Consider the following 20096-nt stretch of genomic DNA (forward strand, 5'->3'; position numbering starts at 1 on the left):
ATTCTTAGGACTATCCTATCGGGCAGACACCTCATAAAAGGCTCTTGGGTTGATAATGGCTGTATTTCACAAATTCTCCAGGAGCTGATGTCACTGCGACCAGAATTATAGTCTTTAGCGTTACTAGGGTGGAAAACCAGGGCCTCTTCGGCCAATAAGGGGCGATTAGTATCAGACTTGTGGACTCCGCTCTTAATTTTGCTAACACACACGGTATTAGTTGAAATGGAGGAAAGGTGTAAGACAAAGGGAAGTCCCATTTGTGGGCTAACGTATCCACTCTGAGGGCTTGATCCTGCCGGTGTTTTTGAATTTCTTTGATTTGCAAAGAGGTCCACTTGAGGAAAAATAGGATTTTTTAAAACAGCTTACCTGTAAAATCCTTTTCTTTCGAAGGACATCACGGGACACAGAGCCACAGTAATTACTGATGGGTTATATAGGTATCACTGGTGATTGGACACTGGCACACCCTATCAGGAAGTTCAACCCCCTATATAATCCCTCCCCCTTGCAGGGATACCTCAGTTTTGTAGCCAAGCAATATAGTGTATTAGAAGAGGGGCGGGACCTCTGTGTCCAGTGATGTCCTTCGAAAGAAAAGGATTTTACAGGTAAGCTGTTTTAAAAAATCCTATTTTCTTTCTCGAACATCACGGGACACAGAGCCACAGTAATTACTGATGGGATGTCCCAGAGCAATGCTACCTGAGGGGGGGGAACCACGACCAAGTAGGGTGCAATCAGACCTGAGGACCCTGTACCGCTGCCTGCAGCACACTACGCCCAAAGGTGATAGAATCTGGTGAATGTATGAACTGAAGACCAGGTTGCGGCCTTGCAGATTTGAGCCATAGAGGCCCGGTGATGCACTGCCCAAGAAGCACCAATAGCCCTTGTGGAATGTGCCCTGATCTGAAACGGAGGAATCTTCTGTTTCAAACCGTAAGCTTGAATGATCAACTGTCGAATCCATTTAGAAATGGTAGCTTTTGACGCTGCCTGTCCTCTAATGGGACCCTCTGGCAGCACAAACAAAACATCCGTCTTGCGGATCTAAGTAGTTGCCCCTAGATAGGCCTTAACTGCTCTTACTACATCCAACGAATGTAGAGATCTCTCTTCCGGAGAACAGGGATCTGGAAAAAAGGAAGGTAGAACAATGTCTTGGTTTAAATGAAAATCAGAAACCACCTTCGGTAAAAAACTAGGATGAGGGCGTAGTACCACTCTATCCTTGTGTATAATCAAATAAGGCTCCTTACAGGAAAGAGCTGCTAATTCTGATACTCTTCTAGCAGAAGAGATGGCCACCAGAAAAATTAATTTCCTTGTCAACAAGACCAAAGGAATCTGACTTATTGGTTCAAATGGCTGTTTCTGTAACACAGCCAGGACCAAATTCAAGTCCCAGGGGTTTAGGGGCGCTTTAACGGGAGGATTAAGACGCATCACCCCCTGCATAAAGTTTCGGACCAAAGAATGCGAAGCAAGTGGCCGCTGAAATAATACTGATAAAGCAGAAACCTGGCCCTTGATGGTACTCAAGGCCAGCTTCATCTCTAATCCCATCTGTAGAAAATCAAGGATTCTACCTATGACATATTTCCTGGGATGCCAACCTCTGGATTCACACCAGGTTATATAAGCCTTCCAGACTCTATGATAAATCATCCTGGAAGCTGGCTTCCTTGCATTAATCAAGGTAGATATGACAGGACCTGAGAGCCCACGACTCTTCAGAACGTGGGTCTCAATAGCCAAACCGTCAAATTTAGCGTTTGTAAGGCAGGATGGAACACTGGACCTTGAGATAACAGGTCTGGGCGTTCCGGTAGTGTCCACGGGGAACCTACCATCATCCTTACTATTTCTGCATACCATGCATCTCTGCCCAGACTAAGATCTGGTTCACCTCTTTTTGAGCAGCTCGGCTCCGGGTGCTTCCCTGATGATTGACATAAGCCACTGCTGTGGCATTGTCGGACTGGATCCTGACCGGACAACCCTGTAGCCTGATAGTCCAGGCTTTTAGAGCTAGATGTATCGCCCGGATCTCCAGAATGTTGATGGGTAAGGTCCTCTCTGTCTTGGACCATACCCCCTGGACCGCAGCCTGTTCCAGAACTGCTCCCCAACCTGACAGACTGGCATCTGTTGTTACCACCGTCCAGGTAACCGGTAGAAAGGATTTCCCCTTCTGCAGGTTTTCGGGTATGAGCCACCAATTGAGGCTCTGACGCACCGCATGCGACAGGTGCATCGGAAAGTCTAATGCCTGAACCTTCTTGTTCCAGGTCGACAGAATACTGTGTTGCAGCATTCTTGAGTGAAACTGAGCATAGGGAACTGCTTCGAATGAAGACACCATCTTCCCTAGTAGCCTCATACAAAGGCGGACTGAGGGACCCTTCTTGGTCCTTACTGTCAGAATCAGCTCTCTCAAAGCAGTGATCTTTGCCTGGGGTAGAAATATCTTCTCCTGGCTTGTATCTATAATCAGACCTAAATACTCCAGTCTTCTTACTGGTTTTAGGAAAGACTTTTCTAAGTTGAGGATCCAACCCAGGTGTTCTAGATACCTGACCGTGGTCCTCAAGTTTCCCTTCAAAGAGGCTACCGACCGGTCTATCAAGAGCAGGTCGTCTAGGTATGCTATGACAGCTATACCCTGAGCCCCTAATCTGGCCAGAGGAGGAGCCAAGATCTTTGTGAACACTCGAGGTGCAGTGGCTATCCCGAAAGGCAGAGCCACAAACTGGAAATGGCGCCCTCCTACCTCGAAGCGCAGAAACTTCTGATGAGCAGGAAAAATGGGCACATGCAGATATGCATCTCTGATGTCTATTGATGCCAGAAATTCCCCTCCCTGCAGGGTGGGAACTACTGTTCGAATTGATTCCATGCGGAAGGATTGAATCCTTAGGAATCGGTTCAGATCCCTTATGTCCAGAATGGGCCTGACATCCCCATTTGGCTTTTGGACCGTAAAAAGGTTGGAATAGAAGCCCAATCCCTGGTCCTTTGCGGGAACTATCATAATGACCTCCTGCGACAAAAGTCGCTCTAACGCTAGAAGGAGCGACTGCTTCTTCTCTGGGTCTCTGGGAACATTTGATCTGAGGAACCGAGGAGAGGGGAATTCCTGAAACTCCAGCTTGTACCCTAAGGTTACCGTGGAGATTACCCATCTGTCCTGGAAGTCCTCCTGCCAGAGCTCTGAGAACTGTCGCAGTCTTCCCCCCACTCGAGTGAGCGGGGGCGCCCCCTCATGCAGAGGTCTTAGTGTTTTGCCTAGTAGGCTTCTTTCCCCAGGACTTCTTTTGTCCCTGGGGTTGACTCTTGTCTCTGGACCCCGATGGAGGCGGCCGTCGAGACTGCCTGGAGGCTGAAGCCCCCGGCGCTGGGGAAGAGTCCGTTTGAAAGAGGGACGCTTACTCTTCTTCTTGACAGGTAAGAGAGTGCTTTTCCCACAAGAGATTCTCTTGATATAGTTATCCAAGTCCTCTCCAAACAACCTTGCACCACGAAATGGAAACCCAGCCAGTAGCTTCTTACATGGTGCTTCGGCTGACCAATTTTTCAACCATAGGATTCTACATATATGCGCCAACCCCAGTGAAAGACGGGAGGTTTGCACGATAGAATCTCTAATGGCGTCAACCACAAAGCATAAGGCCGCTGGAAGGTTAGCAAACCCCTGGGCCTGCTGTTCAGGTAATACTTTGATGACCTGCTTAACATGGTCTCTTAAGTATTGACAGACTCCAATCGCTGCTACTGCAGGTTGGGCCACTGATCCTGCTAAGGAGAAAACATCCTTCAATAGGGATTCCATCCTTTTATCTACAGGATCCCTGAGCATCTGAGCATTGTCTACAGGACAAGTCAGGCTATTATTTACGGAGGAAATGGCGGCATCAATAGCCGGTATTCCCCACATTTTAATAAACTTTTCTTCCATCGGATAAAGTGTTGAAAACTTTCTCGGCGGAAAAAAACGTTTGTCTGGGTGATCCCACTCAGAATAAATAAGCTTTTCAAGTAAAGTATGAACAGGAAAAGCATGTGCTGCTTGGAAAGGTTTCAGTGACCCCAAAGCAGAAGAGGATTCTTTAGCAGTTTCAGGTATGGGCAACTTAAATGTGGAGCGGACCAATCCAGTGAGGATCTGCACTAAGACTTTCTCCTCTTGGGAAGTCGCAGAGGGTCCCTCTCCACCTGAATCCTCCGAAGAGGAATCATCCATCCCATCCCGATCCTCTGAAAGGGATTCATCTCCTTTATCCCAGAGCTCCTCTGTCTGAGGGTCTTGGGGAACAGAGGAAAGCCTAGTGCGTTTTCTTCCACTGAGTGAAGACGTAATCACGGCCATTAATCTTTCCTCTAGACCATTAATGGTTGAGGAAAAAACCTCTTGTGTAATATATACAGGGGCTGAAGTGCCAGAAGCAGGTGTAGCCCCTGACCCCGATGGCTCTCCCTGGCTAGCCGTCCCTGGCCCATCTTTAGGGGGGGAGGATGCTGCCGACAGGGGGCCCTCAGAACCTGAACGAGATCCCCTAGTGTCTCTGGTTCCTGGGGTGCTTGAACCTCTTCTACCCATAGTGCAAAGCAACAAGGTGTGAGGTATACAAATGAACACTGCCCGCTGAGCGATGTAGTCTGGCTAAAAGCCTTGCTACCCAATGCTCAGTCTGGTGTTACTTCAGTAAATGCTGCCTAGGAGAATGCCTGTGTCCCACCTTACATGCGACCGTCAGCTCTGTGTCTCTCAGAAGGCTGAGTGCACCTGTACAGAGTGCCTTTAATAGCCTGCAGCTGGCCTGAGTGGGAGTCTAAGCACTCTGTGCTGACGTCCCGCCCCCTCCTCTACCGCCCCCCCCCCCTCGAGTTTTGAAAAAAAACGAGCGCTTCCCGCACTGCCGACTCTCCTGTCATGCTTCTGGAGAAAGGCTGGGGATGGGGGGGGGGAGGGAGGGAGGCTGGTAACAAGATCTGCCTGATCGGCTATCTTGAGAGATGGTGGCCATTAGGCCGCAGAGCCCGGGTGGTATAACCACTTTCTAGACCCCTGTGGCCCCTCTCTAGCCTGGGGGGGAACATTCAAACATGAGAAATCCCCCTTTCCACCTTACCTGTTTGCAGCCTGCTTGAGACGCTGGGACATAATCAGTGATTACAACACCTGAGACAGAGTCAGCATGTGTAGGTTTGTGCTCTTGGCAGCCCCCGGTGGTCACAATAGGCATAGCATGCATTTACCTTAAAGGAGAAAAACCACTAGAACTCAAAAATTCTGTGGAATCTCCTCTTACCTTATCCAGCCGCAGGGTGCTGTTTACACAGACCCAATCTTCACCTCTCACGGTGGGCTCCGTTTGAAAAAACCGTCAGAGACTGGGGCCCCCATCAGTAGGGGGATCCAACAGTTCTGGGACCGTAAAGCACCTCGCCAGAAATTAGGAAGTTTAAAGCCATTTTCTGATCTGCGGGGTCCAGCTCTCTAAAAAGAGAAGCATTACGGGTAAAACCTCGTTTCTTCGGACACGAGGCCCGGGTACCATTCAATTCGGCCATGAAAAGACACTTTGAATGGATCCGGTTCGCCTGGCTTGCCCCAGTATAGGATCTTAGGATATTCCCTTTGGAGCTCAGCACAGGACATCTTTACACGTCCATCACCTAAGACACTGGCATAAAAACTGAGGTATCCCTGCAAGGGGGAGGGATTATATAGGGGGTTGAACTTCCTGATAGGGTGTGCCAGTGTCCAATCACCAGTGATACCTATATAACCCATCAGTAATTACTGTGGCTCTGTGTCCCGTGATGTTCGAGAAAGAAATCCCACCTCTCGGAGATCATCACAATTAGCTCCTTGTTTAGAGACCACTCTGCTTCTCTTATTTCTCTCCTGCTGAGGAGATCCACCAGGGTGTTTTCCGTGCCTTTCAAATGGACTGCGGACAATGAGGCCAAATTTTTCAATGCCCAGCTCAGGATCTGACGAGCTAGTTCCATTAGAGTCTTGCTCCCTGTGCCCCCTTGTTTTTTTAGGTATAAAACTGCCGTCATGTTATTCGAGAGTACCTGGACATGTTGACCTTTTAGAAACTGCTGGAAACAAAGGAGGCTTAGGTGGATAGCCTTTAACCACTTCAATACCGGGCTATAGTCATATGATGTCCGCAGATGGGATCTCCCATCCTGGGCGGGCGTCATATGACGTCCTCGGCATCTCGCCGCTCCTGCGGGCCCCCACAACCTGCGTTTGGGGATGAGATCTGTCCCTCGGACACAGCCCATCCCAGATCCGTGTAAAGAGCCAATAAAGAATGGCTCATTACCACGTGACCGGCTGTGTCCAATCACAGCCGGTCACATGTACTGCCCACGTGCACGAGCGCACAGAGTGGCAATTGGGGACGAGGCTTGTCACCCTGACACAGCCCAACCCCGATCCCAGTAAAGAGCCAATGAAATTGGCTCTTTACCACGTGACCGGCTGTGTCCAATCACAGCCGGTCACAGAATGTTAACAAACTGCGGTAACAAGAGGTTACCGGGTTCTCCTCCTCACACACCGATCGGGTGTGAGAAGGAGATTGCGTCGACAGCTCGTTACCGCTTACAGTACTGATTGATGGGTGGTGACAGGTACTTTGATGGCTGGTGACAGGTCCTCTTTATTGGGGGGGGGGGATCAGTGTGATCGGTGTGTACTGTAAGCGGTAACGAGCTGTTACCGCTTACAGTACACACCAATCACACTGATCCCCCCCATAAAGAGGACCTGTCACCAGCCATCAAAGTACCTGTCACCACCCATCAAAGTACCTGTCGCAGTTCATCTGAGTACCCGAGTACCTGAGTACCTGTCACAGCCCATCTGAGTACCCGAGTACCTGTCACAGTTCATCTGAGTACCCAAGTAATTGTCACAGTCCATCTGAGTACCAGAGTACCTGTCACAGTTCATCTGAGTACCCGAGTACCTGTCACAGTCCATCTGAGTACCCGAGTACCTGCCACAGTCCATCTGAGTACCCGAGTACCTGTCACAGTCCATCTGAGTACCCGAGTACCTGTCACAGTTCATCTGAGTACCCAAGTACCTGTTACAGTTCATCTGAGTACACGAGTACCTGAGTACCTGTTACAGTTCATCTGAGTACACGAGTACCTGAGTACCTGTCACAGCCCATCTAAATGCCTGTCACTGCCCATCTGAGTACCTGTCACCACCCATCAGAGTACCTGAGTACCAGTCACCAGCCCATCAGAGTACCCGAGTACCTATCTGTAGCTCATAAGAGTACCCGAGTACCTGTCACCAGGCCATCAGAGTACCAGAGTACCTTTAACCAGGCCATCAAAGTACCAGAGTACCTATCACCAGGCCATCAGAGTAACCGAGTACCTGTCACCAGGCCATCAGAGTAACCGAGTACCTGTCACCAGGCCATCAGAGTAACCGAGTACCTGTCACCAGGCCATCAGAGTAACCGAGTACCTGTCACCAGGCCATCAGAGTACCAGAGTACCTGTCACCAGGCCATCAGAGTACCAGAGTACCTGTCACCAGGCCATCAGAGTACCAGAGTACCTGTCACCAGGCCATCAGAGTAACCGAGTACCTGTCACCAGGCCATCAGAGTAACCGAGTACCTGTCACCAGGCCATCAGAGTAACCGAGTACCTGTCACCAGGCCATCAGAGTAACCGAGTACCTGTCACCAGGCCATCAGAGTAACCGAGTACCTGTCACCAGGCCATCAGAGTAACCGAGTACCTGTCACCAGGCCATCAGAGTAACCGAGTACCTGTCACCAGGCCATCAGAGTAACCGAGTACCTGTCACCAGGCCATCAGAGTAATCGAGTACCTGTCACCAGGCCATCAGAGTACCCGAATACCAGCCCATCAGAGTACCCGAGTACCTATCTGTAGCTCATAAGAGTACCCGAGTACCTGTCACCAGGCCATCAGAGTACCAGAGTACCTTTCACCAGGCCATCAGAGTAACCAAGTACCTGTCACCAGGCCATCAGAGTAACCGAGTACCTGTCACCAGGCCATCAGAGTAACCGAGTACCTGTCATCAGGCCATCAGAGTAACCGAGTACCTGTCACCAGGCCATCAGAGTAATCGAGTACCTGTCACCAGGCCATCAGAGTACCCGAGTACCTGTCACCATGCCATCAGAGTACCCGAGTACCTGTCACCATGCCATCAGAGTACCCGAGTACCTGTCACCATGCCATCAGAGTACCCGAGTACCTGTCACCATGCCATCAGAGTACCCGAGTACCTGTCACCAGGCCATCAGAGTACCCGAGTACCTGTCACCAGGCCATCAGAGTACCCGAGTACCTGTCACCAGGCCATCAGAGTACCCGAGTACCTATCTCCAGCCCATCAGAGTACCCAAGTACCTGTCACCAGCCCATCAGAGTAACCGAGTACCTATCTGCAGCTCATGCTATACGTTGGGGTGTTTGCTTTCCAAAATGGGGTCATTTTGTGGGTAATTCCACTGTCCTGGCGCTCAAGGACCTTCAAAAGTGTGATAGGTAGGAATGAAAGGGGATGTATAATTTATGCTCCTAGAACGTCTGAAGGTACTACTTCAATGTTGGCCCTGTATGTGGCCAGGCTGTGTAAAAGTCTCATGTGGTATCGCCATACTCAGGAGTAGCAGAATGTGTTTTGGGGTGTAATTTTTGGTATATACAGGCTGTGTGTTAGAAATATCTTATAAATTGACAACTTTGTGTAAAAAAAAAAAAAAAAAAAAAAAAGATTTTAATTTTCTTTCCAAGTTTTTTGAAGACTTGTGTAAAAAAAAGTCCATGGGAGACTTTGAGGCATTTTCCTGATCTCTCCCCCACCAAAGTGATCTCTTTGCCTTTACCCCTATCCTGAGCTTCTGCTCCAGAGGTTCCTGGTGTGACCAGTTCAGAAAAATGTCCACCTGTAGGGGTCAAGCATGAAACCTGGCCCACTGTACTAAGGGTATTACTGCTGTCAATAGACCTAGAACAGACATGGCTTGCCTTAACCTCGATGTTGGTTTGAAGTATCTTCAGAGCCACCTACATCTTTTCCACCTTTTCTTGAGGGAGGAAGATTCTTTGTTCTATTGACTCTATTTCGTACCCCAGAAACCTTACTCTTTGAGATGGCACCAGATTTGATTTCTGAAGGTTCAGAAGCCAGCCCAAACCATTTAAATGTGCTTTGGTTACCTGCAGGTTGATCTCTACTTTTCAGTCGGCAAACAGCAATAAATCGTCCAAGTAGGGTACTGTTGGGATCCCCTTCAGTCTCAGGGACTCCAGAGCTTCTTCCACCACTTTCGTGAATACCCGGGGAGAGGATGAAGGGCAGAGCCCTGAACTGCAGGTGCCAAATTTTCCTCCCCCCCAGATTGACCGCTAATCGCAGGAACTTCTATGATGAGGCTGCAATTGGTATATGGAGATAGGCGTCTCTCAGATCGACAGACACCATGTAGCATCTGGGGGTAAGCAGATTTCTCACTGAGAAAATTGTATCCATCCTGATTTTTTTGTATTTTATGGACTGGTTCAGAATTTTCAGGTTGAGAATCAGCCGAAATTTTCCTGAAGGTTTTTTGACCAGGAAGTAAAACCCATTCCCCTCCTGATTGTTCGGGACTTGGGAGATGACACCCTGTTGCATCAATTCTCTTAACAGAGATCTCATAGCCAAGGCCTTCTCCTGATCCCTTGGGAGGTTTGTCACATAAAACCAACTTGGAGGTGTCTGCAAAAACTCTAGCTGATATCCCTGATGAATTAAATTCAGAACAAAGGGACTTTCTGTTGGTCTTTCCCAAGCTGGCACGAAGTCCTGTAGCCTCCTGCCTACTGAGAGATGGTCATTGCTTTTTTAGGGTCTGCTCAGGAGGTCTTTTCTTGAATCTCCAAGGTGGTATATACTGCCTTAAGTAGATCGTCCCCCTCTTCCAGCGTTAGTTTGTATCTAGAAGATCTATTTTCTTCTTCCCCCTCATCCTCCTCAGAATCAATGGTTGAGGGAGGAATACTTTGTTCCTCTTCCTCTGACTCACTTCCCAAAATCCCAGAAGCGGTAGGAGGAAGACTGGATCGGGAGCTCTGTTCCTGGCTGGAACCCTGGTCCTGTTTTTTCAGAAGGGAACATACTGTCCCTAGGGTCTCTGCTAGTTCTTTTCTTTGCACTCCTGTGTGGATTCTTCTCTTACTAAACCTGCGATGCAGGATTTGCACAGCTCTTTAGGCCAGGAGTCCCTTAATGGGTTCTTGCATGAAGGGCATTTTCTCCCTGTTGCTCTCTCTGACTTGGCGGTGGCTTTCTGAAAGATAGCAAGACATAACCCCACCCTCTATTAGGGCAACATATAGTTGCCAGAGAGAACACACAGAGCCCAGAACAAACACCTCTAAGTGCCCCAGAGTCTCCGTCCATGCTGAAACTGCTAATAGAATATTTCCACTATAGCAGACAGCTGCAGATCCTAGCATAGACACACAGTATAAACACACCCAGTGAGAAAAAGGAAAGAGGTGCCACTGCACCTCTCCTACCTGGGCGCCTGCATCCTCCATCACTGCTGATGATTCAGCCTCCTCCATTGCGACCACCGCAGCTGCCGCCTGTGTGCTTTTTAAATAGTTTCCTCCATGTGACAAGCGGAAGGAAGTCCTGGCCAGAACACCCGCCCCTTCCTCCTGCGTTCCAGCAACCGGAACCAATTGCTGCTACGCCCCGCCGAAGTCTCCACCCCCCGGAACTAACATAGTCCGCCCTCCGGGACTCGGCGCCAACATGCTGAGACCAGACATGTAAGTTCAGAATGCGCACACCCGCGCCCCCCCCCCCCCCCCCCCGAGCACTCTGGGTGAACAACCTCCTGCAGACTATTACCCCTGTGAGCCAGCAAAGGAAGGGACACCGGAGCACCCCCTTCTCGTGCGGGAAGAAGCTGGGTTGGTCAAAGAATTAAGCAAAGAAAGTACTGCTCAAAAACCCCCCTTAAAAGAGAGCCCCACTGGTTCCCCAAGCAGTGCTTCCATGGCTGAGGAAACACTAAAACTGAAGGCATGGTGGAAGCAGCTGTTTTAAAAGGGAGCGTTGTCACGTAGTGTTTCCTGTGAAGAGGTGGATCTACGCTCTCTCCAAGGTGCTGTCCTGAAAGGCGAAGGGAGAAAAAAATCATCATGTTGAATGAAAATATAATCTACTTATACTTATAATCTACTAGTGTGGGTCAAGAAAATATCTGTGAGCCATTTCTAGTAATAATAATACTTACAGTGCTCTCAGACTGCCATGAATCAAAAGAGATGACATGTAAAAAGGGAAAAACAGTTGATTTACATACTATGAATCACGTGACCCTCAAGAGAAAAGAAGATTAAAACTGCCTTTTTAATGAAAAAAAAAAAATGTACAGCTTACCAAGATAAAAACATCATCCTAATGGTGAAAACTGGTGGAGGGAACATAATGTTTTGGTCTTGCTTTGTGGTTTCAGGACCTGGACCACTTGCCATCATCGAGGGGAAAATTATTTCCCAAGTTTACCAAAATATCTTACAGGATAATGTCAGGGGGGCTGTCAGCCAGCTGAAGGTTAGTACAAGTTAGGTCTTGGAACAGGACAATGACCCTAAGCATTGAAGCAAAATCCACCACAGACTGGCTTCATATATAAAAAAAAAAAAAAAAAAGTGCCCTTTGGAATGGCCCCATCAGAGCATAGACCTTAAACCCATAGAGACAGTGTGAAATGACCTCAAGAGAGCCACTCACATCAGACAACATCCCCAACTTGGCATGAAAAACGTGCTGTGAGGCTGGGCTCACATTAGTGTGCTCTGCGACATTGCATGTGATTCGCACCCCACTGCTGTGCAAATGATATGCAATGTCTGATTGTATGGCTGAATTTGCATCGCATTCAGACCAAAGTTGTGCAGGATCCTTTTTTTGGTCCACACCAGAATCGGATCGCATGGGTGTTCACACCCATGCGATCCGATTCATGTCCAAATTGACAGTTCGCACTGCAATATGCAAACCGATCTGGTGGTGTCATTAACTTTGTATCAACACTCCCAGCAGTTCGCATATGGCAGTGTGAACTGCCTACTAGTCGGGTGCGATGTGGGAACCCGCAGTGGATTCGCAGGGCTTCCTGCAACACACCAATGTGAACCGAGCCTACAAGCTTCAAGAATGCTGCTTGCAACTGGATAAAAGCTTTGTATAATTCTTCCTATACACATTTCTCTTCTAGCATTTAAAAGCCGACATTTGTGCGAGAACAGAAATTTTGGGTAAGCTTCACTGACAAAGAAACTTCCAACCCGGTAAAGAAGTACAATGTAAACACACCTGAATTTGTTCTCTGTGAGAATCTGAAGGTCCAGCTAAAGGAACAAGAAAACAAGGATGCACAAATTACTATATTATATATATCAAAATTGAGATAAAATAGATTAAAAAATACTACAAAAAAATAGAAAAATAAAAAAGAAGAAAAAAAAAAACAAAACACAGAACTGTTGCTAGCATCAGCATTTGCTTAAAAAAAAATTTTGAATAGTATACTGTGAATGTGATTAAGCGCTAGTAAGATTATAAACTTAAAATGGCAAGGTCAGCTTTTAATGAAAAATGAAAAGGTGAACTAACTCCAAATATCCTGGCTACCCCTCCGGACCCCTGCACATACCGTGTTTTCCTGAAAATAAGCCCTACTGTGATTTTCGGGGAGGGCTGCAATATAAGCCCTACCCCGAAAATAAGCCCTAGTTTAAAAGGGTTGTAAAATCCTAAAATGCACTTTATTTCAGTGTTACATAGTATAAACTGTGTACCATATGTTCCTGTGATCTATGTTTGATTAATGCCTTCTGTGCCGCTCGGCACTCAGCTTATCCCCCACTGCTCTCCTCCTCTTCTCCCAGCTGTAAGCGGGGGGGGGGGGGATTCTCTGCCCCCCACCCCCCACCCCCGCAGTGCTCGGGGCAGGGAAGGAAGCTCCAGCGGACCATGCAAGCACCAAGTGGCGCTCAGCTGATCCCCGCTGCTCTCCTCTTCACCTCTTCTGCCAGCGGGGGATCTCAGGCCCCCCTTCTGCAATGCTCAGAGCAGGGAAGGAAGCTCTGGGGGCCATGTAAGCACGGAGCGGCGCTCAGCTGATCCCTGCTGCTCTCCTCTTCTGCCAGCGGGGGATCTCGGGCCCCCCTCCCTCTCCAATGCTCGGAGTGTGCCCTGGACTGCACCAGAAAATTAAAGGTCAGTGCAGAAGTATCTATCATAATGCTCACAATGTGAAGCGCTTACTGGTTAGTATGATCAATGAGAAGCACTTCTCTCTTATGGGACCCCTTACCAGAAGATGATGCACTTCTCATTGTTCAGCACAGCCACGTGGCTGCAGTGATCAGTGTGCCTCCCTTTTAATTTTTTTCCCCCATAAACAGCTGAAATATAGAAATTAAAAAAATGTACATTGTTAAGAAGCTGAAATAATTAAAGCCCAATTGAAACCTCTTAATTTATTACTGTAATGCAGTCAGGTTGCATATACATATGAGATCTATATGTAGGCTATGTATCAGGTTAAAAACAGCACCACTAGGAGAGTCAGATTGCTACTATCAAACATAAGCAGCAGTCCTACTCTCTAAAACATGTAAAAACAAGGAGGTGTATATATTTGCAAATGCACTGCATTTTATTTCATAATGTGCTATATGCCATTTTGTCTAATCGAGGCTTTCAAAAAGCACTTGGTGCATTTTGCATAGCCGACAGGAAACTGGCTACAAAAAAATGTATGTCCTCAAGAGTATTTTTTGTTACTCTGGAAAGCTCATGAAAATAATCACTAGCATAAATTTGATGTAGATCTAAAAACAACTTAAATCTTCTGTCCCTTTAACTTCTTTAGGATGGAGAAGTGTACCTGTCTCAAGGCTTCCCTTAGGTATAGGAGCTGCAGGATTAATGGAAGAATGAATGGAGGGAGTTCCTTTTCTAGGACTTTCCAAAGGTAGAGGGGTCCTATGAGGAGAGATGAACATGTAGTAGTTTGTTTACATGTTATAGATTGAAAGCTTTGTGAAAACACAGCAATACACACCAAGATACTTCTGCTGCAGCAGGTACAGCCTCACTAACTGTGCTGCCAAGACCGGGCTGCTGAGTACTCACTAATGCAGCTGGGGCTCTGAAAATATAAGTTCCAACACATTTTACATAATCGCTCATCATAAAACAAACAACTCTCTATTTCTTCTAGGTATTTCTAAGGGAAGATTACCACTTCTGCATTGCGGCAATGCAAGTAACATGTATTGGTGTTTTGTGGTGCCATTTTAAATAGCACCCCCAGTGTGTTAAGACAATGCACCTGCTCTATAGCACAATACAATGCAGGGTAGTGTATTACAAAAAAAAGGGTTGTGTGTGATTTTGGGAAGTCTGGGGTGTGTTGCAGCTCAAAACTAATGGGCTGCCTTAAAGCCTAAATTTAGTGTCTAAAATGTAAAGCCTAAAATCAGCACAAGGGGGGTACTTACAGTCCATGTCAACCCACAAGCACTTGTGGGTCTAATAATTTTTTTTTGGAAAATTCTCCTTTAACCACTTTAGCTTGAGAAGGTTTTTTTTTTTTAACAGAAATTTTTTTTATTAAACAAATCAGCATTACCATACAAGATAAGTTAGTACATTTAATGCAAAAAGGATAATAACAGTAAGATCTACCTTTAACCTATAGTCTCTGTTTATCAAATATACCAGTTGTGCAGTTGTCCGAAATATCACTTAATAGTACACCTTATTGCATTATAGTGTTGTAATTATACCATCTTTGATACTAACATGTAAGTAACCTTTATTCAGTCCAGCCCAGCAGGAAAAAGGGGGGGGGGGGGGGAGGGGAAGAGAGGGAAGGGGGAGGGGAGGGGGGGGAGAGAGAGGGGGGTAAGAGGGGGCGAGCACAAGGAGAATAGGCATGTGATACATGATGTCCTCCAATGTGTTTCACGGCACGATTATGGGGAAGGGGGTTCAGAGTTCCCAGAGGCGTCCACCCAAGAGGACCAGATTTTATCGAACTTCCCTGGGCATTGACTATTTTCATATGTCATTCTATACAGGGGAAGTGCCATATTCACCGACCTTTTCCACGAGACCAGAGTAGGAGGCTCTGCTATGTTCCACCTCAGTAAAATTTCACGTCTAGCATAATATAATGCGAAGGTAAGACACAGTTTACTATATCTGTCTCCCTCAACATCCTCCAAATGACTGAGCAGTAATATCTGAGGATCGACAGGTACATCAAAACCTATGACATTGCTCAGTGTGGAGGCCACTGCTGACCAAAAGGGTCTGAGTTTGGGACAGGACCAGACCATGTGCCAGAAGGTGCCCACCTCCTGTCTGCATCTCTGACAATTGGGATCTCTTTGATTGTAAATGCGCGCAAGTCGCTGTGGTGTGAAATACGCTCTGTGTAGGAACTTAAATTGTATGAACCTATCTTTTGCTGCGATCATAGAAGGAATGTAGGAGATTAAACACTCCTTCCATTCCTCCTCGTCCAAGGAAGGAATATCAACCCTCCACTTTTCCCATGTCTTAGTTAATTTGGTGTCATACTCTACTGTGAGGTATAGATATAATGTGGAAAGTGGCTTCCCCATCACACTGGAAATCAAGAGCCGTTCAATGGAGTCTGGTTCCAAAATAAGGGGGGCAGGGAACTGAGCTTCAAAAGCGTGCTTTAGCTGCCAGTACCTGAATTGGAAGGAGGGAGGGATAGCAAATGCTTGCCTCAGGGCCTGAAAGGTCATAAGCCTACCGTCCTGAATTATATGCTTTAATGTAAGAATACTCTTTTTTGCCCATAGGGAGGGTCTGGTATACTGTGGAAATGAGGGAGCATAGGGTTACCCCACAGGGGCATATGAGGTGAGATATGATTAAGTTTCCTGTATATCTTCCTAGCGTCCTGCCAGACCCTTACGGTGGTTCGCATCGGAGTTGTCATGGACGGGCTAGCCCTAAGTCCACAAAACGGGAGATTACTCAGGGCAGCATAGGAACCCAGAATGGCTGCTTGCAGAGTGACCGCTGGGTTCTGTGTGGGCTGGGAGAACCACCACCGAATCATGACAAGAACGGCTGCCCAATAATAAATTAGAAAATTCGGTAGTGCCAGACCCCCTCCCGAAAGTGGGAGATACAGGATCTGCTTGGCCACCCTGGGTGGCCTCCCGGCCCAGACAAAGTGTATCAGCAGACTCTCCAACCTTCAGAAAAAAGCCCTAGGGATGTGTATGGGTGCATTACGGAAAAAATATAAATATTTGGGAAGGTAAATCATTTTTAGCAGATTTACTCTGCCTACCGGAGTTAGTGGAAGGGAACGCCAGGCAGCGCATTTAGCCGTTAACTGTGACATGAGTGGCCGCAAATTGTTGTCCATATAGTCCTGGACTTTACCACTAATTTTAATCCCCAGGTACTTGAAGTCATCAACCCATTTAAGCTGCGAGTGTGGAATCCTAGGAGTCGAGGGGTGGAGCGGGAACAGGACCGACTTGTCCCAACTGATACGGATCCCCAAGTACCCGCCGAATCTGTTAATCAGGCTTAATGCAGTCTGTAAAGAGGACGACGCATCCTGCTAAATAGAGCAGAGCGTCGTCCGCGTACAGTGATATCTTCTCAATTGGGCCCCCCTACGCCGGGGTCGGCCCTCAGCAATATAGCCAGGGGCTCCATTGCCAGAGCAAATATACCCGGGGAGAGGGGACACCCTTGTCTTGTGCCCCGAAATAATTTAAACTTCTCTGATAGGCATCCGTTGGTGCGTATTCTGGCGGAAGGGTCATGGTACAGCATGCGGAGCCATTTCGTGGAGCCCGGGTCGAACCCGAACCGCGCAAGCACTTCACCATAAGTAGCCCCACTCGACGGAGTCAAAAGCCTTCTCCACGTCGAGTGAGGCCTCCGTTCCCTTGGTCGTCTCGTCTGCCCTATCTATGTGAGTGTGAAGGCATCTAATATTAATGTCAGTACCTCTCCCGGGCATAAAACCTGTTTGATCCCTGTGGATCAGGGCAGTAATGACCAAGTTGAGCCTATTGGCCAATACTTTTGCCAGTACTTTTGCCAGTACTTTTGCATCCACATTCAGGAGGGATATGGGGCGATACAAAGAGCATAATGTAGGGTCTTTCCCTGGCTTGGGGATAACCACTATGATCGCTTCACTCATTGTATCCGGAAGTTTCTCAAGGCGTGTCGATGCCGAGAAGAGGCCCTGAAGTTTATCAACTAATTCTGTAGCATATTGTTTGTAAAACTCCACAGGGATGTCATCAGGTCCCGGTGTTTTCCCTGTCTGCATCCATTTAAGTGGCTGGAGTATCTCTAAGGATGTAATTGGGGCGTCAAGCTTATCTCGATACGTTACTGTAAGGGTTGGGATATCAATGTCATCTAGGTATGCTATCAGATCCTCTCCTCTATAGTCTGCCCTAGACGTGTAAAGAGATTCGTAAAATTCCGCAAAACAGCGATTAATCTCTTCCGGTGTGTGAACTATCTGTCCCGAGGGATCCCTAATGTGGGAAATGCTCATCCCCCCACCTGTTCCCTGGAGAGCCAGGCCAGCAATCGGCCCGCCCTCTCCCCCCTGCTCAAATATCCGTTGGGATTGAGCTAACATTTTTTTCTGGGTAAGAGAGGTACGAAGGCAAACCACCTCCTTCGTCATGAGTTGTAGTTGTGAATAGTGTATAGGGTCTCGGGTACGGACAAAAAGAATCTCTGCGCTACTCGCCTCCCTCTCAGCCTTTACCAAGTCAGCTTTGCGCTCTCTGCAAACTCTGGCTATGATGGTCTGGTAGTGTCCCCTAGTCGTGGCCTTAAAGGCATCCCACACAACTGTGGGGTCAGCCGAGCCCACATTTACCTCCCAGAAGCCAACAAAACTCTTTTCTAAATTGGGAGTCCAGAGCAGTGTCTGAAATCCAAAACCTAGAGAGCCTCCATATCCTGTCTACGGAGCCCAGGGAAAGGTCCAATGACAACAACAAAGGCGCGTGATCAGAGATTCCTCTAGGCAATATTCGTATGTCCGTGACCCGTGGGAGGACCGGGCCTCCCGCGAAGACCAAGTCTATGCAGGAAAAACGTTCTATGGGAGGCTGAGTGACAGATGTATGCCCTGGTCTGGGGGTGTCGCCACCTCCAAACATCAGTCAAGCCATAAGTATCCGCCCACTCAGTCAACCCAGGGCAATGATGTCCCGCAGATGTTAGTCTATCAAAATCCGGGTCAGGGACCAGATTAAAATCCCCCAGTATGACATTGTTGTCAGATGCAAAGTCGGCCATCTTGCTGGTGATCTGATTGAGCACCAACAAGGAAGCCGGAGGGGGCAAGTATAAGCCCACAATGGTCCACGTTAGAGAGTATATTTTGGCATGAATGATAACATATTGACCCTCGGGGTCCAGGGCCAAATCCAGAAGCCGAAAAGGAAGAGATTTCAGTATCAGGATAGTGACACCTCTGGAGAAGCTGGAGTGCGTAGAGTGGTAGTGGTAGCCCACCCATGTTTTTTTAAGGGCCAGAACCCTACTTCCTATTAGGTGCGTTTCTTGGAGCACACATATATGTGGGTTACAAGCTTTAATAAATTGGAACACCAGGGAAACCTTGACTGGGGGGTTCAGTCCCCTGGTGTTCCAGGAGATGATGTTAAGGGAGGACATGGTTACTAAGAGTGATAAAAATGTTAGGATCGGTGTAGGTCACGGCTCCTGAACTGGACCCCCGGACCCAGAACGGACACATCTGGATACAGTGCAATGCTGATAAGTCAATTATTTTAGTGCAACTGTAAAACAAAAACAAAACCAAACTAAAAACAGCCCAATATCTAACGTGAATTAAACAAGTCCCATTAGGGGAACATTCACCACTCCCCACCCCACCCACCCCCTCCAAACCGAGGCGGGTTTCAATCCCAAACCGATTCAGCTCGCTGGCTGCAACAGGGGGTCCGTGGAAGAGGCGAGCCTAACCCCCCCGAGACTTCACGCAGGGGGGGGTAAGCAGCAGTTCAAACGGCCTTCCAAATGTGAGAGCCCCGATAGTAGACTGTAACAGGCTGTGAGGTACTGGATGTCAAACGGAGGTAAGTAAAGCAACTTGAGACCCCACAGTAAAGTTGATCCATCATTAAAAGGATACACAGAACAAAAAGAGAAAAAACTTCAGCGCTCCCCAAGGGGGCAAGCAAATAAAGAGAAGCTTCATAACTCAACTGTCTCCTGACCATGTTCTTTGGCAGGGGCATTAACTTAGATTTTCCTGATGGGGAATAGTCATTTACCCCCCTCAAATCCGCACATACCATGGAAATGAACTGGGCAAAACCTGTGCAACAAAGGTAAGTCATCCATGGAGCAGATCATATGGTAACTCAAACATGGGCCCAGGTTGTTGTGAGTAAACATTGAAGAGGTTACACGGCACATATCGGTCAAACGATCAGCGGATCTGCGGTAGCGAGTCCAGCCAGACAGAGGCCTCTCTAGGCGTGCTGAAGAATCGAGTTGTCTCGCCATCTTGGACTCTCAGGCGAGCAGGGAAGAGTACGCTGTAGCGAATGCTGTGTGCTCTCAATGCAGCTTTAACTTGGTCGAAAGACTTCCTGAGTTTCTGGGTCTCCACCGAGTAATCAGGAAAAATCATCAACTTAGTGTTCTGGAATCTGAGGTCCCCAACATTCCTGGAGGCTCGGAGAACTTCATCCCTGTCTCTGAAGTTGAGGAGACGGAGAATAAATGTGCGAGGAGGGGATCCAGGAGGTCCCGGCCTAGGCAGGATAGGGTGCACCCTCTCAACTGTATAGTAGGGCGACCAACGGGCCTCGGGTAGCAGGTCACACAACAATCCCTCTATGAAGAAGATAGGATTGTTCCCCTCCGTCCCCTCTGGTAGACCTATAATCCGAAGATTGTTGCGCCTGTTTCTGTTCTCCGC

General features: G+C 47.9%; 1 protein-coding gene across 1 annotated transcript in view; it reads right to left on the reverse strand.

Moving 5' to 3' along the window:
• Positions 1 to 20096, reverse strand: part of FBF1 (Fas binding factor 1) — a gene marked incomplete in the record, with an annotated part of 244589 nt that overhangs the window by 78936 nt on the left and 145557 nt on the right. Inside the window, 2 exon segments of the mRNA XM_073606133.1 lie at positions 12410 to 12444; positions 13989 to 14086. Of these exon segments, the coding sequence (XP_073462234.1) occupies positions 12410 to 12444; positions 13989 to 14086 (133 nt within the window).

Source organism: Aquarana catesbeiana, linkage group LG12, assembly GCF_042186555.1.
Source record: "Aquarana catesbeiana isolate 2022-GZ linkage group LG12, ASM4218655v1, whole genome shotgun sequence".
Classification (NCBI taxonomy): Eukaryota; Metazoa; Chordata; class Amphibia; order Anura; family Ranidae; genus Aquarana; species Aquarana catesbeiana.